Source organism: Simochromis diagramma, unplaced genomic scaffold, assembly GCF_900408965.1.
Source record: "Simochromis diagramma unplaced genomic scaffold, fSimDia1.1 OVJJ01000602.1, whole genome shotgun sequence".
NCBI lineage: Eukaryota > Metazoa > Chordata > Actinopteri > Cichliformes > Cichlidae > Simochromis > Simochromis diagramma.
In genome coordinates this window covers 5,357,507-5,381,298 of record NW_024387040.1, presented here as the reverse complement: position 1 = coordinate 5,381,298, position 23,792 = coordinate 5,357,507, and the positions used below count along the sequence as shown (strand labels likewise).

The 23,792-nt window shown below is 42.9% G+C and overlaps 3 protein-coding genes across 4 annotated transcripts; 2 read left to right on the top strand and 1 right to left on the bottom strand.

Moving 5' to 3' along the window:
- The first annotated feature begins 4,142 nt into the window (after window positions 1-4,142).
- LOC120741558 (golgin subfamily A member 6-like protein 22) lies at window positions 4,143-5,984 on the top strand. Its single transcript, XM_040044542.1, has one exon. The coding sequence runs from the start codon at window positions 4,214-4,216 to the stop codon at window positions 5,882-5,884; it is 1,671 nt and encodes a 556-aa protein (XP_039900476.1). The 5' UTR covers window positions 4,143-4,213; the 3' UTR covers window positions 5,885-5,984.
- Window positions 5,985-8,670: 2,686 nt separating this feature from the next.
- spice1 (spindle and centriole associated protein 1) lies at window positions 8,671-14,156 on the bottom strand. Of its 2 annotated transcripts, none has more exons than XM_040043907.1 (18): window positions 14,014-14,156; window positions 13,680-13,775; window positions 13,310-13,357; window positions 13,078-13,218; window positions 12,840-12,942; window positions 12,524-12,642; window positions 12,181-12,269; window positions 11,951-12,093; window positions 11,689-11,814; window positions 11,321-11,595; window positions 10,699-10,830; window positions 10,498-10,624; window positions 10,312-10,407; window positions 9,778-10,211; window positions 9,355-9,544; window positions 9,199-9,277; window positions 8,972-9,035; window positions 8,671-8,830 (listed from the first exon to the last, which is right to left on the bottom strand). In XM_040043907.1, the coding sequence occupies exons 2-18, from the start codon at window positions 13,773-13,775 to the stop codon at window positions 8,774-8,776; spliced, it is 2,319 nt and encodes a 772-aa protein (XP_039899841.1). In that variant the 5' UTR covers window positions 14,014-14,156; the 3' UTR covers window positions 8,671-8,773. The 2 variants fall into 2 exon arrangements, with proteins under 2 accessions (XP_039899841.1, XP_039899840.1); XM_040043906.1 differs by having other exon boundaries at window positions 13,971-14,155.
- A 1,261-nt stretch (window positions 14,157-15,417) lies between these two features.
- LOC120741184 (protein shisa-2) lies at window positions 15,418-22,764 on the top strand. Its single transcript, XM_040043908.1, has 2 exons — window positions 15,418-16,568; window positions 21,140-22,764. The coding sequence occupies exons 1-2, from the start codon at window positions 16,265-16,267 to the stop codon at window positions 21,706-21,708; spliced, it is 873 nt and encodes a 290-aa protein (XP_039899842.1). The 5' UTR covers window positions 15,418-16,264; the 3' UTR covers window positions 21,709-22,764.
- Window positions 22,765-23,792: the final 1,028 nt, after the last annotated feature.

Below are 23,792 nucleotides of genomic sequence, written 5' to 3'. Positions count from 1 at the left end.
ATGGTCAGCAGCTCCTTCTTGGTGATCAGATTGGTGGCCTGACAGACATCAGAAATCATCTTTGCTTTAAAGCGGGACTCTCACAGTGCAAGAATTCATTACTGGGTATTTCATTCACAATGTCACACTATGATTCAGCTGAGCAGGAAGTTTTTCTTTTCAATTTCAGCGTCCCTGATGAAGCCATCATAGCAAAAATACAGCTGTTAAGAAGCATCGCCTCACTACTGGCTCAAAACACAGAAATCAGCATATCCAACATCACAGCGCCAACTAAAAAAAACGTGTTTACCTCTGTATCTCATCTCGACATTGAGATTCAGCCAACAAAAGTAAGGGAAAGTAGTTAACTTGTCTATTCTGTTAATGGACAGCATCAGTTTTCCAAAGTTTAAAACCACCACCTTTCACATCTGGAACATGTGAAAAATAAATCCACTGGTGTTGAGAACCGTTTGTTTCTCAAACAGATAAATTCACCACAGAAGGTGATGCGATGGCTTAAAATGTTTTTTGGTGTGTCTTGTATATTTTAAAGATGATTCATTTATGATTATTTCAAATAAGTTTCAATGTATCCAACAAAAAAAGTTCATATCAGCTGTGTTTTTTAAGCTGTTTCTTCTGCAAACCACTTTGCAACCAACCTTCTTTTTCAATTTGCCAATAACTTCTATGTGGACGCTGGGTTAGAAACTACAGTTCTGGGAATCCTTGATTTGAACATTTTAAGGTTCAGGTATTTTATTTGTAACTGTAGGTAGATTTAGATCAGGACATCACGTCTGACACTGTGGTCAGCAGCACAGGAGCACCACAGGGAACTGTGCTGTCCCCTCTTCTCTTCACCCTGTACACCTCTGACTTCTGCTACATCTCTGAATTATGCCACATTCAGAAGTTTGCAGATGACACAGCCATCATGGGGTGTATCTGGGATGATCAGGAAGAGGAGTACAGAAGTCTGGTGAGGAACTTTGTCGCATGGAGTCACACAAACCACCTGCAACTCAACACCTCAAAGACTAAGGAACTGGTTGTGGACTTCGGGAGGTCCAGAGAAGGTCCACTGCCGGTTCAGATAGAGGGGGAGGAGGTGGAGGTGGTCAACAAGTACAAGTACCTCGGGCTGTGGGTGGACAATAAACTGGACTGGTCATGCAACACAGAGCACCTGTATAAAAAAAAGCCCAAAGCCGACTGTACTTCCTCAGGAGGCTGAGGTCTTTTAACATCTGCAGGAAGCTCCTGAGGGTGTTTTACCAGTCAGTGGTTGCTGGAGTACTTTTCTATGCTGTGGTGTGCTGGGGGAGCAGCACAGCAAAGGAGGACTCATCCAGGCTGGAGAAACTGATCAGGAAGGCTAGCTCTGTGGTCGGCATGAAGCTGGACACTCTGGTGACAGTGGCAGAGAAAAGGACACTAAAAAAACTGCTGGACATTATGAACAATGCTGGGCATCCTCTGCACACGGCCATTAACAACCAGAAGAGTCTGTTCAGTGACAGGTTGCTTCTCCCCAAGACAAGAACTAACAGACTTAAAAACTCCTTTGTCCCACACGCCATCAGACTGTTTAACTCCTCTCTGGAGGGGAGAGGGAGGGGAAACAGGAGGACAAAGGAGGGGGGAACAACTAAGCTGTAGTGCCTCTTCACTTCACTGTGCAATACCTTTTGTGCAATACTTTTGTTAATAGTCAATGGTGCAATAGACCTCAATACTTGAAATGTGCAATTCACTTGTATTTTTATTTTTATTCCTATTTATCCCCTTCGTATATTTTATTATAATATTATATATAATCTTATATATATATATATATATGTATATGTAGTATATGTATATATATAGTAGTATAGTATAGTAGTATATATATGTGTGTGTGTGTGTGTGTGTGTGTGTGTGTGTGTGTGTATATAATATTCTGTAACTCTGTAACTTCTGTCGGTGCTATGCTTTTGGAAACCGAATTTCCCAGAGGAACCCACCCGAGGGATTAATAAAGTTTTATCTTATCTTATCTCTTATTTGTTCTCGTGAATTGAAGAAACAACAGAAAACAAAACCTTGTCGTTTTACAGTTTGGGACCAGAAACCTTTGTCCGGGAGGAAGAAAACGATTCTCACTATGTAAAGGATCATCAAGAAAAATTAAACCAGCTGACCGCTGTAACTGTCTGGTGCACAGGAAAATTCAGTTGTGGTTCTCCAATCAGCCTGTTAGACCACTTAACAATCTGAGAGAGTTTCTGCTCTTTTCAGATAACTATCCAAACCACAACACCAAGAAAAAGGACAAAACAGATTCAATAAAAGCATGATAACCATCATGGTTTTATCAACGTGGAAACAAGAAAGCCTTCTTAAACACAAGAGCCGCTGGGGCCCCTTTCTGCACACAGCTTCAGTGTTTGCTTTGAAATTCAGCTTTGAATCAAAAGGGAGATATTTATTACACTGAACACTTTCCACATTTTGACTGCACACTCCTAAGTTAGAGGCAGGGTAACGATGCTGTAAGGCATGGCCCACTTTACCTAAATAACTAAAAAAAAAAGACCACAATTAGTGACCGAAACATAGTGTTGTAATAAATGAAACTCAGTAAGAAATTGTTTGGAAATTGCCTCCCCCTGCAGGCCATAACAAAAACTGCACTATCATGGGACCACCGTCTTGCTCCTTTCTTAACCTCAGGCTATCCATGTTTGCGCATGGAAGTGTAGGATATCCCAGGACACAGCTGTACCTCCAAATATTAATGAGTTCAGATGGATTAATAATTGTCTTTGACCAAAGGTCTCCTGCCTATATGATAAATTGGTAATGGTCAGGTTTTGCTTTCCCCTCCAGCACTCAGGAGAAGATACAGGAGTGTAACAGTATGATAATTTGGCTCAATGATAAAACACCCAGGACTTAATTACCTGCAGCGCAAACACATATGCGACGGACACCAGGTTTTATGAGTGCAGTGTGTCCAATACCAAATCAAATGCCTGCGTCAGTGCATCACTACATGCTGCATTTCGGTTTGCTGGCTAGTAGCAGCAGCAGCTACACTCAGATGATCAAGCTAAATTTCTGACACTATCACAGTGTTATTCCACACCACACACTGTGATGCAGGACCAGGACTAAATTATAGGAGAGATGACAAAGCTTTGAGAGCAGCTCCATGAAAATATAAAAATATCAGTGTTATCCTTCAGCCTCTTAGTAGCTGCACATATAGAATAAATTTCAAAATCCTGCATCACCTCAATCTCCAGTGACAAGACTTGGCATCAGACCTTGAGGTCAAGGTCACGAAGATTCAAACTTTTTCGAGTCTTGTGCTAGATGTATCTATGGTATCAATTTGAAAATACAACATTGCTTCGTTTTCAAGTTACTGTATTTGCAAAAGTCCTCATTCAAAAGTCATGTAAGAACCTCATTGGCTCACGGAATGTTGATGTTATTTTAAAAAATTCATACAAAACTATAACCTCATTCAAAAATGTCATGTGACAACCTCATTGGCTTATGGAATTCTGATGTCACAGGCTTCTAAAGCATTAATCCTTTGAAGCTTTGATCCTCATGAATTCTTAAGTAGGGGTGAGGATGTAGAACTTTCAGTCCGTTATTTGCAGCACTTGTGTTAGCAGCATTCAAACGTTCACCAGTAAAGCATTTTCAAACATTTGGATCCTTCTCGTACTCACGGTATACAGACTCCAACATGTCTCAGAAACAGCAAGAAAGACAAGAAGTTGACCCCAGCTCTATTCCATGGTATGAGTCCCTAGACCCTTATATCAGCTCTCTTCCTTGGGATGAACAGGTAGAGTTAGAGGAAAAGCGACTGGAAGAAATGGAGAAAGAAAATCTCATGAACAGAGAGAAGATTAAGATCCTGACGGAAGAAAATGAGAGAAAGAGCGCTGAATTAGAAGAATTATCCTACCAGCTTCAAGAAAAACAGGGTATTATTGAGGAGAAACAATGGGCTCTCCAAGACGAGAAGAATCAGGAGCTCCAAGAAAAGCTTGATGGAGCTCTGGAAAAAATTAAAGAGCTGCTCCAAAATGAGACAAAACAGAGCATTAAAGGGGATCAAATGCTCAAGAAGAATCAGGAGCTCCAAGAGAAGCTTGACGAAGCTCTGGAAAAAAATAAAGATCTGCTCCAAAAGGAGAAAAAAGAGAGCATAAAACAGGAAAACATGCTCAAGAAGAATCAGGAGCTCCAAGAGAAGCTTGACGAAGCTCTGGAAAAACTGAAAGAAATCCACCAAGAACAGAAACAACAGTCCACACAGCAGAGAGACATGCAGCGCAAACTCCAAGCCATGGAGGAAAAATACAAAGCGCTGCAGGTGAAACATGATAAAACTCTGCACAAAAATCAACAGTTGCTTCAAGACAAGAAGCAAATGGAAATGGAAAAGAAAGAAATGGACTCCAATGTTGACGAGATGGAGGAAAAACACAGATTGCTCCAAATCAGGCTCGAGAAAACAATGCACAGAAATAAAGAGTTCATTCAAGAGAGAGAGCAACAAGAAATGCTCGAGAAAGAAACGGACTCCAAGCTTGAAGTCTTGGAGGAAGAACTGAAAATGCTGCAAATGACTCTTGAGGAAACACTCATCAAAAATAAAGAGTTGCTTCATGAGAAAGACCAACAGCAAATACATCAGGAAGAAATGTATTGCAAGCTGAGGAACATCGAGAAACAAAATGAAGGCTTGCAAGTTATGTTTGATGAAGCTCTGGAAAGAAATAAAGAGTTGGTTCACGAGAAAGACCAACAGAAAATACAAAAGGAAGAAATGGATTGCAAGCTGAAGAACATCAAGACACAGAATGAAGGCTTGCAAGTTATGTTTGATGAAGCTCTGGAAAGAAATAAAGAGTTGGTTCACGAGAAAGACCAACAGAAAATACAAAAGGAAGAAATGTATTGCAAGCTGAAGAACATCAAGACACAAAATGAAGGCTTGAAAGTTATGCTTGATGAAGCTCTGGAAAGAAATAAGGAGATCCTCCAAGACAAGAAACAAGAGCCCGTAGAGCAGAGAGACCTGCAGAGCAAACTCCAAGCCATGGAGAAAAAATACAAAGCTCTGCAGGTGAAACATGACAAAACTCTGCACAAAAATCAACAGTTGCATCAAGACAAGAAGCAAATGGAAATTAAACTTAAACAAATGGGCTCCAATGTTGACGAGATGGAGGAAAAACACAGATTGCTCCAAATCAGGCTCGATAAAAAAGTGCACGGAAATAACCAGCTGCTTCAAGAAAAAGACCAACAGAAAATACAACTGGAAGAAGAAAAACTTACTCTTCAGAGGAAAAATGAAGAACTCCAAGAACTGTATAATGAAACGAAGTACAAAACAACTGTACTGGAAGGAGAAAAGAAAGAACTGGAAAATCAATGCTCAGCGATGCAGAGTAGCATCAATGAAATGCTGAGAAAAAATACAGAACTTGAAGAACTTTCTAAGACCTTGAAGCACAAAAACACTGAAATCCAGGCACAAAAGCAAGAACAACAGAAAACACATAAAGACCTGCAGTGTAGACTTCAAGATATCCAGAAGAGAAACCAGCAGCTGGAAGACATGCACACAGATGTGCACAAGGCAAAGCAAATAGAGGAGGCAACAGTTAAAGAACTGAAAGACCATCTTAAAGAAAAACAAGAACAATTAGAAGACATGGTGAAAAGATGCAACAAACTTGAGAAAGAAAACACAGAAACAATGGATGAGCTGAAAACCCTCATCATTGAGAAAAAAGTGCTGGTGGAAGAATATCTAAAAAAGAAGAGAAAACGTTTCCACTGGTTCTGGAGGAGGGACACTGCTGCTTCTCACCTGATGTAACCTCGTCTTCCTCCACCTCTATTCCATCTTCATTTTCCCCCTTCCCCTCCCTCCTTTTTCTTTTTTCACCCTCACCCCCCGACCAGTCCCGGCAGTTGACTGCCCCCTCCTGAGCCTGGTTCTGCCATAGGTTTCTCCTTTAGGTTTCTTTCACTTTAAAAGGAGTTTTTCCTATCCACTGTCGCCTGGTGCTTGCTCAGAGGGGATTGTTGGGGTTTTCTCTCCTCTCTCTTTCCTTCTTTCTATCCTCCCTTTTCCTTTACCCAATAAATACAATTGGCCACATTTTACATGTGTTTGAAAAATGTCTTCATTCAACAATAATTCATCTTAGGTATAAAAACAAGAAATGGGTAATAGCAGCATGTGTGTTTGTGTGTGTGCATAATATACATACTTGTATCCCAGAAGGAATTAATACTAGATGGGTAGAGAGAGGTTTTAAAGACTAGAAATGAAAACATGTGAGTCCTGTCTTTAAATAAAAATATAGAATTCCCTATATTCCTATCTATTCCAAACAACGGTAGTAAGTAACAAAGTTTCAAATTTGTCTTTCCCTTTGACTCTTAATTTATTAACCATGAACAAGAGGTCAGAGGTCAAATGTGGCACGATACCTTAAATCTTTCTATGATACTTTCTGTATTTGGACCAGAGATGGGCAACACCGCATAGTCTGATTACTTTTTTCAAGTAACGAGTAAAGTAAGGGATTACTATTGCAAAAAAAGGTAATTAGATTACTGTTACTTTCCCATAAGCAGGCTACATTACTGCGTTACTAATCCTCATCATTTTCTTCGCGAGAGTGTCTCATGACAATGACGTACAAGCGTGCGACGTCCGTGGCAACAACAGACGTGTGTAGATCAACAAAGGATAATATGGAGTGCAGGAGAGAGTACGACCATGCAGGGTTTAAAGCTTGGAAGTACTGACATTACTTTGACTTTGATTCTGTAAAAAGTGACAAAAACATTGAAAACATACGGTAGTGAAGTCAAGTTTTTGTGATTAAGTTCTTAGCTCCCTGTTTTAGTTTTGTTGTCGTCCTCCCCGGTGTTCCCCTGACACTCTTGGTATTTGATGCATGAAGGCTTCCTCGGCTCAGCTCCCGTCTCCACACCCTGCTGTCACTTTTTTAAATACTTCCATCACACCAACAGGCACTTTAGAATCACCAATTGACAAGCATGTCTTTGGACAGGCTCAAACCGGAGAGGTGATCAATCGACCACAGCGCTGCACACCCCTGGCAACTTTGGGGGTAAAGCCACTGGTTTGTGGTGGTTGCCAGGTGAAATCAGGGTCTGCTGCACCAAAAACATAATTGTGATTGCTTTGGTTGCAATCAGATTGCCATAGTCATCTGCAGTTTGCATGTAGGATGCCAACTACTCACCAAGCGGTGGGAAAAGTTTGGTTTGGTTTAGTTTGGCGTTCATCTTTACTTTTCCGTCCTTTCTAAAAACACTGACATATAGGTCTGGTCTACCTGGACTGGCAGCATGCTCGAGGTGTCCCAGGCTCGTCTGTTTGGTGACGCGGTAGATGAGCTCGCCCGGCTCGCTGTCCTGGTTGCTGGCTGACAGCTGCAGCGTGGTCAGCTTCTGAAAAATTACATTTTCTTATGTTGCAAGTCTCAAATCTTGATTGCCTAGATCCATTTAGTGTTTTATCATATGTGCTTTAAGCGGTAAATCTCAGGTAAAATGAACTGTTCTATCTGCCAGGAAGGACTCAAACACAGACCCAAGATAAACAAAGACTGGATACAGTCTCTATATTATCTGCATGTCGTTTGAAATCTACAAGACATGCTGACTCCATGTCTGTGTAGGTTCCTAGTCAATCAGGTCATGGTCGTCTTAAGAGAGGCAGCTGGACTCCTTTAAAACATTTCACTTCTCATCCAAGAGGTTTGTTCAGCTTGAAAAACAAAAAGGTGGAGAGTCCCAGCTATTTAAACCCTAGTGGAGGTTGTTCTCTATGGAGGTGGTAGCTGACCTACCTACTATTAATCATGAGCTAAGGTTTGAAAAACCGCACGTGTCATTACCAACAGGGGTTCCAAGTAAAACCACTGGCATCATGGGAGAGTGTCTGCATCTAAATTTCACTCTTTCATGGATTCCAGCATATGCTTGTCAAATAAAGCCTGATTTTAGTTTAGTTTTCCTTCTATAAACAGAGATATTTCTAAACTGGAAATGTTCAAACTTTCAAACTGGCGCAGAAAAAAAAATTCAAAGGGTATTAAGTGTCTGATGGTTCAAATTTCCTGGAAGGACGATCATTACAGTATACTGTAAAATGAAACAGTGCATGTACATATTATACTAGAGACTACATAACCACCGCACCAGAGGTGTAAGCACATTTTGCAAGGCACTCATTATACATTAAGACAGTTTTATAAACCTTCGTATATGCGAGATAAGGAAACCAATGAACAGCCTCAAACATAAACAAACAGATGGAGATGCAGACTGTATTTGCAGATTACAGCTCCACCACAAATCAAACTTCCATATTAAAGCGAGACTGCTCAGCAAGGAAAAACAGTCAAGTAAGTAAGACTGAATGAAGACAGATTAAAAATTAATTGAATCTGCTCACACATTACTCAGTTGTAGGGTTTTCTAAGTACTCAGATGTGACACTGAGGAGGAAAACCCAAAGAAATGGCAAACAGAAGTTCATTCTAATAAATTGGAAATGTGGGTCACGTCCGTCAAATGGAGAAAGAAACTTGTCACAGTGAAGACCAAAAAAACAATGTATAAAAGTAAAAACATTTTAATTCAATCATTAATAAAACAGATAAAAATAGTAGGAACATTCTGCGTAATAAACATCTTCAGGTATGCTGGGTTGTCCTTCTTGTCACCTCACGTGAGCAGACAATGCAAACCAGCCTTCTCGAGCTCTCTCCTTGTCCATCTATTGACAATGAAGAAAGTTTTTTTCAAATCCAAGCAACGACATGTAAATAATGCACATTGTGTGTGTGTGTGTGTGTGTGTGTGTGTGTGTGTGTGTGTGTGTGTGTGTGTGTGTGTGTGTGTGTGTGTGTGTGTGTACCTGTGTTTTGCCATCCCTGGTTTCTCTTTCAAAACTGTGAGAAGATGCATCAGAGCCAGCAAACCTGCAGCAAAGATAATTAATCATCTACATCATGTGATCTTCAGTCAGTTCTTCTTCCTGACATCATCACTTTGTGTCTGTTTAAGGTGCTGGAAAAGAAATGGTAAAAAGAACCTTGCTGTTATTTGTCATAACATCCCTCTCTGAGCCGATCTGATACTCACCTCCTCTCACCCTCACCGCCACCACTGTGTGACCGGAGCTCCCGCTCGGGCAGCAGCTCTGATGCCTCCAGGCGTTTCGCTGCAAAAGATGAGGTGTAATGATTTTAAACTGTCATGTGTGCGCCAAACAGACAGCGACATGTTGCTTTTACCCACTGGATTCTGGATTCGGGCTGAAGGCAGAAGCTGGGATCGGGGAGATAGAGGGAGAGACTCTGGCTGAAACACTTTGCTTCTGTTGCTCAATTATTTCCAGCAGTCGACCTCGGGCTGCAGCGCTCTGCCTGTTCAGCTCCAGGAGGCGTTGCTCCACGCTGTTTGCACTGAAAGTGTTGGGTGATGTTGCCTAAGCAAAAAAAAAACCCCAACAAAGAACGAGACACACACCGCATGTGAATCATTACTAAATCTGAATGAGGAGGCCACCTAAAGGCTCAGCGCAGTTCATTCCTCGACACACCTGTCCCATCACGCTATGAAGGGAGGGTCAGAAAGTTAGGCGGAGTCAGGGGAGCCACTACTCCACCTCTAAAAGGTGAGCTGCTCTCAGAGAGCTTCAAACAACCTCTTAAATCTCACCTGTTGAGTCAGCTGTTGTTCTTCAGGAGTCCACACATGCTGGCTCCGCCTCTCTTTACAGCTGGACCCAGACATCCTGCTCTCTGCAGCGCTCTGAGGTGTTACTCTCCCGGTGCTGCTGCAGCTCGACCCTCTTCTCTCATTGCCACTGTCGAGCGATTCTCTGACCCCTGACCCGAGGCCCTTTGCCTGGTTGAGTTGAGCCCTGATAAGATCGGTCTCTCTGCTCAGCTGAGCAATCTCAGCTAGCACTGTGCCCGGAGACCTCTGTGAGCGAAGAGGGTCAGAGGTCAGCGATAGCGAGGAAGCAGAGGGAAGCTGAACTAGGGGCAGACTGCTGAGACTAGAGTCTGAGCTGTGAGCGCGGAGGTCCCCATAGGAGCGCAGGAGATCCGCAGCAGGAAGCTGCTGGTGCGGTGGCGCAGGACAAGTTGCTGTGGAAGAACGAGAAACAAAAATTAGCTGCCTCAAGGTGAATCATTTCTGGTCTGAATATTTGAAATCAGATAATAATTTTGGAAGTGAGAAAGTTACCAGGAACATGCTGAAAGTGGTCCCGCTGTTGAGGTGGTGAGAGGAGGACGGCAGAAGAAACAGGTACTCGCTCAGCACCCGTCGCAGACTGACAGCCTGTATACCAACAGTTCACCAAAATATAAACCATTTTCACCATTTACCAAATTCCTCTGGACAGAATATACACAGACAGACTGCACAAACCTGCAACTTTAACCTCAGAGTGTGGGGTTTGGCCACTGTGTTCACTCAGCAGTCCGAGCCCTCCCATCGCCAACACCACTGTGTCCAACTTCCGCTCCAGCTCTGCTGTCCGCTGCTGTAACCCTGCCTGAGAGGCACATCGTCATCAACTCATGATTTATCAGCATAGATGGAGTAACAATAACCTAAGCCCAGTCCCACCTGCAGGGCTGTAGCCTCCTCTCTCAGAGTCATGGTTTCAGCAGTGAGAGCATCAATGAGCCTCTGCTGCTCTTTCAGCTCCTCCTCCAGTTTTCTCCTCTCCTGTGCCGCCTCCTGAGCTTCATCTCCCCTCTAACACATTACAGGCAGACAGTGATTTAAACACATATAGCAGACTGCAAATATTTGCATCAAAGCAAACCTGCCCTACAATTTAAAAACTAATTCTATTTATTAATGTGAAGACCCCTGAAAAAGATAAGAACTGTGCTTCAGCATATTTACATGAGACTTTCAGCATTAGTGATGCTAAATCAGTAATAGTAACAAACATTTTACAGATCAAGCATTTCTAAAATGTGGTTTTGCTGCTATCTAAAGATTTCAAACTAGGAATTCATGTCTCCTTGCATCCCCATCGATGACATGACTTTTTAAATAAAACCAACATTTAATAAGAAATGAATGTATCCTATATCCTATAAACTAAAAGATGCAGTGACAATGGTACCACGCTCTTATTTTTTGTTTATGCGAGTAAAGCCTGCATGGATTATCTTTAGTTTGAATAATAATCTCCACAAGCTTGTGTGACAAAACCTTTTTTGATATCCGGCAGTACCTTTTTAAGGAGGTGCACCAAACGTCCCAGTGTAGAGACCAAGGCCACAGAAAATCCAGTAAGGCTTTGTGTTCTGTGCTTTTTGGGACTCTGTGCAGATGTTGGTGCTGTATCAGGGCTCAGTGCGTCCAAATCCGACTCCACCTGACCCAACATGGCCTGCAGCAGGCCCAGACTGGACTGATCCCCGCTGAGAGAGGCAACAGAGGAGCCGTCCAGCTCTGAACCCTGGGAAACACACTTCCTGCCTCTGCTGGTGTGATTACCGATCCAGTCTGTTCAGCATATAAAAGAAGAACAACAGACATGATCTCATCTCCAAACAGAGTATTTCATTTTGGAGAAAATCCATCCCTTGCAGATATTACCTGACTTGCTCTGAGGCGGTTCAGAATTAAGAACCTGAGAAACCAGGACTGATGTTTCCTCTCTGGCGTCCTCCGACTGACTCTGTCTGGACCGAACACGCTGAACAGCCACGGTGGCATTGAGAGCTGAAATGACATTAGATAAGTGTTTATGTTGACCTCTAATGCCAGATTGTAATAAATGATTTCTTGATTACTACCTAAAATAAATATAACACACTTCTAATGGCACTAAGACCTTCTGATTATCTGTTTATCTTACCTGTCTGAGCTGGTGCCCTGTCTGATGTACAGGGTGTCATGGGACTATTATCCTTGTCTCCACGGTGACGGCTGTGATGATGACCTTTGTGTTGCTGTGACACTCTAGCCCGAGGCTGCGCCTTCATTTTTTGTACATTGACCCTGCAAAAAAGCGTTATGAGCAATCTAATAGTGACAGCAGCATCTCTGTCACTGTTGTAGTGTATAACAGTTAGCAGGGATTAGCACCTTCGGATTACATGATACTCTGAACTGGTTGAAGGACGGGCATCATCGTCTCTGTGGTCGTCCTCTGAAGCTTCCAGTTCATTAAGAGCCTGAAATAAATCATTGTAATTGTGTAAAATGCAAATAAAAACTCAAAATGGTGTATAGTATTTAAAAATACACTTTTTTTAATCAGTGTAAGCATTGGATATGTTACCTCTGGAGTGTTTTCTGTTAAATATAGGGTTTAGATCATTAAAAGAAATAAAATAAACTAATAAGCATAGTTGTTGTTCTTTAGATTATACACTGCACATGCTGTATTATGAAGCTAATAATGACAGTCTCAATAACACATACACACCTCTTGATCCATCATTGACTGGCTGAGGAGAGACAGATGAGTTGGACGATCTGGTCTTTGAAGAACAGGCAGTTCTGAGTCAGAGTCACAGTTTGGAGCCACAGTCACTCTGGGGTGTCCTGAGGAAAAACATTTAGACATAAAGCAATACTTCTGCAACCATCAGAGAGAATTTGTGGCTCTTCAAAATGAAAATACTGGGACAAACACCCAATGTTCAACAATCGGGTATCTCAATGACAAAGCAATGGACAAGAAGTTATTCTATCTAGTCACTGCATCTGTTTATCTGCACACAAAACAAGTTGCCAGATACCGGTGTGCCTGCGTGGAGCATCTCCAAACAGGTCTTTGACCACAGCCAGGGCTTTGTCAGAACGGGCCAACACATCCTGCAGCAGCAGCTGATCAGAGAAAACCTGCAGCAACGCCACACAACTGAGTTTAACTCAACACTGTAAGAGCCACTAAAAAGATACAGATACACGTGCAATGCTGAAACTGAAAAATCAGGAACACAGCAAATATATATATTCTCACAGCACTGTACTTACCTCCCTGATGATGCTGAGACTGGCCTGGTCCAGGGGTGCAGGGCTCCCTGCGTGCCTGAGACGTCGTTTCAGGGCTTTCTCTTTCAGCTCCCACTGAGCTGCTGCTTTGTTGTGAGACTTGTGGAGCTCATGCCGATGACTCTGAACCAGAAGAACAATCAGACAATCTTGAGACCAAGGTACAGTAAATAACACTTAAAAAATAAAAAGTGCAAATGTTCTTGCACCTTACCAGCTCCGCAGGTGTCAGCTTGTGCACAGAGAGGTCGTTGACAGTGCTCTGAAACCAAAACGCTGAGAAGTTAGACAGGCTAAATAAAGGAACTTATAAAAGGTTAGCTTGAATGTTTGTTTTTTTACACCATGAACATGTTTCTTTAGTTTAGCAAGAAATTAGATTCCTTGATGATCTGAGTAACCTCTAGAAAACAAATAATCTCTCCTCATACCTTTCTATTTCAGATTATGGTAGAGAAGATTCACAGCAAGCAAGAGTAGACTGTCTTCTAATTGCACAGAAATATGTACAAGTACAAGACTGCCTGCTTAGTTGTGACTGGCCTTCATATGTCTCTAGTATTTGTTCAGCTGTCAATACTCACCACCCACTCTCTTCTTTGAGCTGCTGCCTTCTTGGGGCGAACAGGCCTTTTTCCTTTGGCGTGCTGCTGTGGACGCCCCACTCTCACAAACGACATCTGCTCACAAACAATACGACAAGGAGACTTCGTTAAGGCTGCACACGTTTCATTTACCAAAAGTGTCTAGTATGTAACAACAAGCTAGCTGTTAACTCTCATTCCCATGGCGAAGCTTCTGTAACTTTCACTAAACTAGGATGTACGGCTGAGCTATCTTAGGCTAAAAGGCAAGTTAAAACTGAAAAAACATACTTTTTACAACGTGGAGCTCCGGTTAATAAAGAGAAACGCCCACCAAGCTGTCTTTAGACGCCGTTTTAAAGGCTGGTGACAAATAATGGCATCAAAACCACCTCTTCAGTTTGTTGTGAGACATTTTTCAACAGTTGCGCGCCACTTCCTGTGCCGTTTCCACGGATACCGCTTCAAACAGTGGAGCATGACGGGAAATGAAGTGCTGCTGGGAAAGGTGGCGAATCCTTTTCATTAGGCGGCAAAAAATGCCCCCTGTCGGTGATTTAGGGTCAATGTGAGATACTTTATCATTATTACTGGTTAGTTTATATCTGAGGTTTTTATTTTGAGTGATAAAATTGCTTTTACATCGTAAATCCCTGAGACTAATTTCCACCCATTTACCCTGTTTGCACTCTCTTCTTCACCTCTCGTGTGTTCTCGCTGTTGCTTTGGATGATTGATCGTAAGTATTTAAACTCATCCACCTTCACTACCTCTGCTCCCCACTCACACATACAGATTACAATGTCGTTTGTGAACATCATGGTTCGGAGCAGATCCCCGATGCAATCCCAGAAATAAGCTTTAAAGAAGACCACAACAATTTTCTTTGAATGTTCCAGACATGCTGGTAAAATAAAAATTAAAAACTAGGCTAAAAATATACATATGAAATTATATCGTGCACTTTTAAAACAGTTAAAATTCAATCAGAAATATTGATGTGATTTTAATTTCTTTGTCAGTCTGATCAAAAAAAATTGCCTTTGATAAATACGTTCATATCGCAATAAAAATACAATGATAGTAAACTGAATTTTAAAAAACTCATTCAAAATTAAATAGAAATAAAAATCTTAGAGATGTTTTCTGAATGAAGGTGAGGTTCTTGAAAAATCTTGTCTAAGGCTATTTGTCTCGGCCTTATGAGAACATCCCCGCTCTTCAAATGTTATTTAAATTAACCTTCAGAGAAAAAAAAAAACTTATGGGAACTTTCACTAGTTGTTGCTAACTTTCCCAAATAACCGCCATACAAAAAATAAAAACTTTGCATTAATATCTGGAATCACCACTAGATGGCAATGTCACTATTTAAATGTCTGCTGGTGTTGGCACAGACGTGTCCAACTGTCAAATGTTTCATCTGCTCTTAACCAGAGAGGAACTGATAGGGTTTATTTATTTATTTTTATATCGCACAAGGCTCAGACTGAACTGGTTTAGGTTGCACTGTGGGGTAAGTTCACTCAAAAAATTAACGCTGTAGGATAGCCTGACAATTGCGACAAACCAACAACAATATTTAACTGGACACATGGTGTCTTTCCTTCAAGGTAGTAGCATTTTAATAGTAGTTTATAGTATAATAATAATAACAACAAATTCAAATAGTCTATCTGTATACCTGGAAATCGGTGTAACATATGAATAATGTATTTTAAGCCAAACTGTACATTTGTTTTTCACTGAGAAAAATCCCTCTGACCTCAAGTTAAAAATTTAAGATCCAATCTGGACGACTGTTGCCAAAAAAGACGGTCGGATGATATATCTTCTTATTTTACTTTTTTAAAAATATCAACTAAATTGCAGCATTTTGACCAGTGGTATGTAGTTTGTTGGTATTCCCTGTATATCTACTCTGGTTGTTACAGTGAGGTGTGGATTTGCATCTGACTTTTTACACGCCCCTCTCACTCTGACACAGGGTGGGTTAGACTCTGTGGGCTTCAGTTCAAGACTGACACAGATTTGGTTGACTGACTTCTGACACTCAACAATGCAAGCCAAGCCACAAAAGTTTGAAACGTTATCTTTACGCACGGAGCTGGCTGTGAGAGGACTCGAGGGTGACAGCAGCTGCGCGCCCATGGATCAGGCTACAAGTGTTAGTTTCTCTGGATCCCCGAGGAAAGTCATTTGAAGAGTTCAGCCTCGCTGCAGTGCCAAAGGAAATCCATTAGTTTCTCTACACTGGATTTACCAGACCTCCGAGGGTTTGCAACTGGAATATCAGTCAAACTTATAAATTCATATATTTTCTGACTTTTTTTTTAGTAGTAGTATCCATTTGGTTTTTGTGCATCTCCTGAATAACCGGAGTCACTTTTGGAGAATTACGCACGCGATTTCTCTAACAAATGACAGCCTCTAAGTGGTTTGTGGCTCCTGCATTGCATCCCCTCTGCTCCCTTCATCGGACCGACCCAGCGTATCACCCCCCTCACCAGCTTAGACGCGGGGAGTAAAAGCCTCTCAGTCTCTTCCAGTGCGCCAGCGTGCGGCCGCGGGCCACCTGGCCGAGAATGTGGGGAGGAGGTTTTCCGATGTCTGTCACCGCGATTGTGACTCTGCTGTTGGTCATTATTGACGTGAAAGCGAGCGGGGAGTTTTGCCACGGCTGGCGGGACTCCCAGGGTGTCTGGAAAGAGGGCTTTCAGTGCCCGGAGAAGATAGACGGAGTGGACGCGATAATCTGCTGCGGGAAATGCGAGCTGCGCTACTGCTGCTCCAGCACGGATGCGCGGCTTGATCAGGGGAGCTGCGATAACGACCGACAGTCACCAGAACCCGGGACAAACAACAAGGAGAACAAGGACTCCGGTGCAGGTACAAGCCCATAACTTGCACTCACTCTCGCTTCTGATAATCCCACTAATATTATGAGTAGTACTGAAAGAAGAGCGCTTAAACATGTGAAGAGCAAAGCGCAAACAGAATAAAAACTAAATGTTTGGGGGGGGGTTCTTTAAGTTAAACTCTTGTATAGGAAGTTTCATAGTTAAATCCCCTGTGTTCTGTAGACTTACGTGTGATTCATATGAGAGAGACACTGAGATAACGTCGGTGCACTAAAACTGCCTGACCTGTTGCTTCAGTGGGGAGAGTGCAGTCTTTGTTCACTTCAGAATTTACAGTCTCAGTAAAACCTTTTTGATTTTATTCATTCCATATAAATCTTACCATACTGTATCCCATAAGCCAACCTCATACACACCCCACTGCTTATGTACAGGATGCCTTGAATTTGATATTGTAAATATCATTTAATATGACCTGCTGGGAGCTTTGGTTTCCTCTCATAAACCCAGCAGACTCACAGTATCTCCCTGTTAAAAGCTGCATCTGCTGGCTGGCAAGCGACAGCTGCACGGACACAGCAGACTCCTCCAAAAAAACGGTTAACTGCCCTCACAAATGGCAAACTGTGCCGTGCTGCTGCACTTTATAAATAGCCGTGTTTGTTCTTTAACAGTGCAAGAGAGGGGCCGGGCTCAGATCACGCCGTCCCCACGGGGATCAAGTTTGGACTTGACCGGATCTTGGACAGTGTAGCTCACGAAGGGTGCTGACAGCTCTGTTCATTAAAAAGAAGAAAAAACACACGCAATTTGCGTTATTTCCTCTCAGCAGGCTCGTGGAGTCTCTTTCTGTTGGCCAAGCTGCTACTGTAATCTAACCACTCCATGTCTCTGTGGTATCTGTGGGCTTTGAGGCCCTCACACTCAGGCCATGCTTCAAACTAGAAGCTCACATATAAGAGGCATCATTGCCAAAACCAGAGGCAAAGTATGACCCACATTTTCCAACTTTTACCGTGGATTGGGTGACAGACCTCTCCCCCTCTGGCCCCTCATTCATCACTGCTTACATTCCCATAAGTTAATCTACTGTAAAGTCTCTTGAAAGTGCACCATATCACGAAAGAAACATACTAGACATGAGAGAAAAGTGCAATACATGTTTCCTCAGAGGATACCCTGCCCTCTCCAGCTACAATCTGTCATTTGCTAATACTGTCACAGCTTATCACTACAGGAAGCAATATATACATTTCATTCATAGGCCTCCAGCCAAAATTACTTAAAGGAAAACCTTTTTTTCTTACAAAAAGAAGAAGTGTTTTTATTCATCCACAGCCCAGTTCACTTTGTGCATTTTACACATTTTTCATGTGCGTGCAGCCTATTCATCATCTCAAAGAGATACACATAGTGCAGTGTTGGGGGAATAACACGCAGGAAATTATTAATGTGCTGAACATGAAGGAACATATGGTATTTGGGAACAGGAGAAAGCCCATGGGATAGGCTGAAGGAGGGGTCCAATCAGCCAGCCAGCCACGAAGAATCTGCCCAAAACAAGAGCTTAGCAGAGGGGGCTGCCACAGCTCGACTACAGCAACAGGTGTGGACGAATGACAGGGAACAATAGGAGGATGGGGGACAACTGCCATGTGCACAAAAAAATGCCTCAAAAGAAAGAAGTAAAGAATAAAGTTAGTTTTTTTCAAATTTATGTGAGTACTAGGTGGGGTTTAGTGCTCAGTGTCCACATGAAGTGGCTTAAAATTAAAAGTGTTTCAGCAGGAAATACTTGTAAATATTACAACCAGTAAGGAGGCTCTGTGGATCCTCTATCAAATGTTATTTAGTAACTGGTGAATTCTTAGCTTTTTTATTTAACCGCCTAAGACCCGAACTCTTCCATGGCATGCATTTTTAATTTCTCTTTGATATTTGGGCTGATTGGGACCTGATGAATGTAAAAACAAAGAATTGCCAGATTTATTTTTTTTACCTGATTTTTGTTTCTGACAAAAATGAGATGCACATATGAGGATATTTGTTTAAAATTTTAATTGAACAGTGGCAGTATAATGGCCTCATAAGTGGATATCAGGCCCTTGTAGAGCGAAATTTAGTACTTTGGTCAAGACAACACAAAATGTGATGTCCACATATGTGGTCGCCTGGTCCTAGGAGGTTAAAGCTGCACTTCACTTTATCTGTTGCTTTGGATATCTGCAAAGCCAATCACACACAGCCTCTGCTGCACTTTGTGTCAACTGGTATGCTAAGAAGCTAAAGTAACATTAGTTAACTCTATACCTGACAAAAATCACCATGTGGCCATGTCAGCATCACGAAATCAGCCTTTAGCTCAATGCTCAAAGCACAGCTGTGCCTCTGCACCGACTGACTGAGCTGCAAGCATGGAAACATGCTCTCAGTCTTGTTTCTTCTTTTCCACTCCATTAATCATCTCTTGACCTTCCAGATTTATCTTGTGACCCCCTTCAGGGGGTAACGACCCCTATGATAGGACCCAAAGGCCTAAACTCCCTGACTCTACAGATTCAGTTTCAGCAGCTACAACAACCACAAGATTCAAACTGATCCATTACCAGCGATGTAATAATGAAATATACAAAAAGTGAGGCTCATATGGTAGCTGATTTTTTGATTGCTGTGTACAGTAAAGAGCTTATTTACTACTGTGCATTAACTTTTTAGGACCTTTATTCACTCCATTAATGATTTACCATATAGTGTTTGGGAAAGTAGCTCTAATAGCAGTGAAGTCAGGGGTAAAGCAACACAAGGAGAAAGTCCTTGAAATGACTGCTCCTCATTAGCATTGCATAAAAAGGGAGTGGAGGTAGAGATGTTGAGGTGGAGGCCATATAAGTACAGGAAAGATGGCACAGAGAGGCTCCCTGGTACATTTCTGCTCTTGTAACTTATACTGTAAATGTTCCTTTTACAACCTGTTTACTGTAAGGTGTGCAGCTGTGTGGTGCAGAAGCCTCTTAAGTTAACACCACTTCTTGTCGAAAGGAAATGGGTCAAGGTCCTGGTTTGTTTCATGTCGGCGTGCCTCTGCCTCTGCTCTTGTTACCAAGACCTTGCTGCCTCTGTCCATGAGTGATCTCCTGCTCTTAACAGCTTCCATGCAGTAATCCTTTTAATACCTTGCCACGTTTGATGAGCATTTTGGAAAAAAAAAATCAAAGTCCCATGGATGCATTTCAAAGAGCTCACAGACAAAAGGAAACTAGAGCCAGTTTGCCACCTCTCTCCCTCTCTTTCTCTCTCTCTCCGGCATACAGTTACACCTCGTAATACACGGACACATTCAAAGTGAAAAATAACTACACCCAGTGGGAACAATAAAACACAACTAATCACTTGTAATGTAACATGGTCGTTATTGTGCTTTGAAAGGTGTTTGTGGTAGTGAGCATGGGAATGAGCAACTGAGGGAAACACCTCATCGGCGGTGACCTCATCTTGAATGTCGCCCTGTTTCAGCCTTCAATGCTTTACCGAAAACGAAGAGTCAGGAAAAACTGTTCCTACTGTTGATCGCGCTTTAGGCTTGTTTTTGGAGCTTTTCCTGCTCACTTCACAAAATTTACAGACTGACACTGAGTCCTTCTCGCATAATAACGTGCCAAAGCTTCTACCTGCTCACACAGACATCTCCTATTTGACCCAGCAATTTATAGTCTGATTGGTGGAACTGTGAGAGTTACACAAATACGTAGTTGTTGAGAGTATGATTTGCTGCGTTAAGCACAAACAAAGAAAAGGTCAGTGAGAAGGAGCTGGTTTATTCCTCTGATTTAAAGAGCTGAATAACCTCCCATTCAGCTACATTAACTCAGTCCACTTTAATACCTTTCTTTAAGCAGATGCCAAGTACTGTACTTCAACTTGAGTAACTTATTTTCAGAGGATTAGTAAAAAAAAAAAAAAAAAAATAAGGGTAAGAGGAAAAAAATGAGAGAGCGAGAAAAGGGTCACAAATGTTGGCTGGCAGCGAGGCTTAAGAATGTCACCAGTACAAATGCACACAGGTCTGTGGGGTTGAAGAGGCCGGGGACACAGTGGGGTGTGCAGGATTAAAACAGATCAAAACAAAGTTAATAACTGCTAATGAGACTCTGGGACTCCCTGGGGACTCAAATCCAGTGTACCTTCTATTTTTCTGCTCCAGTCCTTTGTTTCACTGTCTCATTCAATCACCACTCACATCAAGGAGCCCCTGTGCAGATAAGCAAGACATGTGAGCATGCAAGGCAGCACAGCTTAACAGGCAATAGTTTTTTTCACTAATCGAATGTTTTACAGCTGTTTTACATCTGCTCCGATGGCCGCCCCTCCCTGAGCCTGGTTCTGCCGGAGTTTTCTTCCTGTTAAAAGGGAGTTTTTCCTTCCCACCGTTGCCAAAGTGCTTGCTCATAGGGGGTCATATGATTGTTGGGTTTTTCTCTGTATGTATTATTGTAGGGTCTACCTTACAATATAAAGTGACAAATTGGTGCTGTAGAAATAAAAACGAATTGGATTAATGTCAGTTTAATGGCAATGTCTCTTCTTCTTTTCTGTCTGTAGTTCCCATCTACGTGCCATTCCTCATCGTGGGCTCAGTGTTCGTGGCTTTCATCGTGGTGGGCTCTGTGGTCGCTGTGTGCTGCTGCCGGTGTCTCCGACCCAAGCAGGAACTGTCCTCTGGAGGCACGACAGGAGGTGGGGCCGGCGGTGGTGGGCGCCTCCTGGAAACCATCCCTATGATGGCGAGCACCTCCAGGGGTTCCTCATCCCGCCAGTCCAGCACAGCCACCTCATCCAGCTCGTCCGCTCCAGCCGCTGTCCCCCGCACTGGCCTTCCTCCAGTCATGCGGGCTCAGGCCTCCTGCTGCCTGCCCCCTGATGCCAGCGTCTTTGTCAACATGCCCACCAACTTCTCCGTACTCAACTGTCAGCAGGCCACCCAAATCATGCCTCACCAGGGACAGTTCCTGCATCCGCAGTACATCGGCTATGCCCACCCCATGTCCTCTACCGCAGCCTACTTGGACCCCACTCAGGGGGGCTACAGACCCCTCCAGTCACCCTGCCCTCCTCCCACTGCTGGCTCCAGTGTCACCAGTGATCAGAAACACCCTCCAGTGACAGTGTGACGAGGGCCCAACCAGCAGACCACTCTACCACTTTATTTTCAAAGATTAACTTGTGAAGTTTAACCTGTGAGGGCTGCGGCAGACAGACCTTTGGGCACACTGCCAGAGTGGGGGGGGTTAAAAAAAAAAAAAAAAAAAAGAAGGCAAGGAGTCAGACTCACATGAAGGACTCATAAAGCTGTTCCTGGTAGCTGGACCTGCCCTGTAACTGTGTGTGGTTTGTGTCTGTTTTGTATGAAAGGTGGAACGAGCTAGGCTCAGCCTGCGATGCGTAAGGCAGATGCATAAATATCCTATCACTGGATGCAAAGACAAAACTGCATCTCGGAGGATTGTGCAGCCCTGATGAGTAATAATGCACAGTTCACTGCAGCCCGGAGATCAAGTAAAGGCTGCATGTGTTTGTGTTTGCATGGATGTGTGTGAGAAAAAGATTTGCAGGCTTATATGTACAGGAATGAGCGATGACTGGATGATTTATAGCAGCGGACTGTATGAAAAATGGACATTCAAGCAAAAACAATATATGACCACATGCTGTGTTTATGCCATGTGCACATCTGTGCTTGTGAATGATTGTGAGTGGTTTATATAATACAGTATATTTTTGTTTGCGCTGAAAGTACGAGGAAAGAAAGCATGTGGATAGATATTTGTACTGTTCGTGTGCGAGTCCGAGAGAGTGTGAAGTGTGGAGGGATGCGGTGGCCTTGTGAGTAACTGTGAGTGTAACTGTGTGTAATGGGAAATGCAGGTGGTGTGATGTGAAAGGCAGTCGCGATCTCCCTGTAGGCCATTTAAAATCTAATGAAGTGAGCACAGGACACAGACTGTGACGCTCCACCCTACTATCCAACCCCCCCGCCTGCCACCCAGAAAGCAAAAAAAAGAAACAAAGAAATACAAAACCCCCAGAAACACATTCAGAAATCCCCCCAAAATTAGATCTATTCACAAGGCAGGCCGTTAATGTTCCTTGGACGTGTGAGTGTGCGACAGAGAAGTGAGAGGAAGTTCTCTGAGCATTACAGTTAATTATATAGCAAACCCCCCCCCAAAAAAACCCCAAAAATGCCAGCTGCCCCCTTCACTTCTCTCCCGCGAGGTGTGTGTGTACTTCACACCACCACAGTTCAGTGCATTAGCACGGGCAGCTCCGGGGCAGCTCTGAGTCATTATTTTCCACTTAGGAAGGGCAAGGAAGTGGCCGCTTTGGTTGTTAATCTGTAAAAATAAGCGAAAGTTGCTGAATTTTCTGCCGCTCTGTGTAGCGGTGTAAAGCTGTGCCACTGTAACCGAGGAACGTGCAGCTCGAGGAATGTGCTGCTCCACCGAGCGTGCAGCCCGACATGTCCTTTAGTACCGAAACTGGTTTGCTTGCGCACCTCATCTGTACTCCAAGCACAATGTCTGTAAGATTCATTGGGGAAATTGTGGAATTATTTTAGATCAAATGCATTTGCTCCACCTGAAATACAGTGATTTAATGCAGGAGAGACACTTTTTCATATGAAACTGAAAAAAATAAACATATTTTAAAACTGAAAATAGGCTTGCTGTGAGTTTTCTAATAACCGGGAAGGTGAGTGATACTCAAAGCACAGACGCACACATTTGGAAACAAAGCCCTGGCTAACAAAAACAAATATGACTGGTCGACTGGGTTGTTTTAATCTCCTTAAAACACTCACGCACTTAAACTACTAGAAACACATTCACAGACTGGTCTACCTCCCACAGAGGACGTCATCCGACACACACACACACACGCACACACACACAGGAGAAATAATAAACCACAACAATGGACAGTTTAAGAATATGATGATGTGAAAGTGCAGTTTTGGCAAGCTCCTCCAGAAACTCAGCTACAGTAATGTGGAAAGCATATCGTCCCGTTGGAGAGTCACTGGGGAGGAGTTGAAAAGCATAAAGCAGCACCCCGATGGATTCTCCATACTGTAGCAGCTGTAGTTTTTCGGGCTGGGCCACATCCAGGAAGGTGGGTGGGAAAGGGATCTCCAGTTGGGGAGGGTGGTGGTGGGGAATTAATCGGCTAATGGTCTGTCTACAGTCACTCCCTT

Coding starts and splice junctions, on each gene's coding strand:
- LOC120741184 (XM_040043908.1), top strand. CDS start 16,265: ATGTGGGGAGGAGGTTTTCCGATGTCTGTCACCGCGATTGTGACTCTG. Junction 16,569..21,139: donor GAACAAGGACTCCGGTGCAG/GTACAAGCCCAT, acceptor TTCTGTCTGTAG/TTCCCATCTACGTGCCATTC.
- LOC120741558 (XM_040044542.1), top strand. CDS start 4,214: ATGCTCAAGAAGAATCAGGAGCTCCAAGAGAAGCTTGACGAAGCTCTG.
- spice1 (XM_040043907.1), bottom strand. CDS start 13,775: ATGTCGTTTGTGAGAGTGGGGCGTCCACAGCAGCACGCCAAAGGAAAA. Junction 10,625..10,698: donor AGGAGGCTACAGCCCTGCAG/GTGGGACTGGGC, acceptor TGTGCCTCTCAG/GCAGGGTTACAGCAGCGGAC. Junction 9,545..9,777: donor AACAACAGCTGACTCAACAG/GTGAGATTTAAG, acceptor TTTTTTGCTTAG/GCAACATCACCCAACACTTT.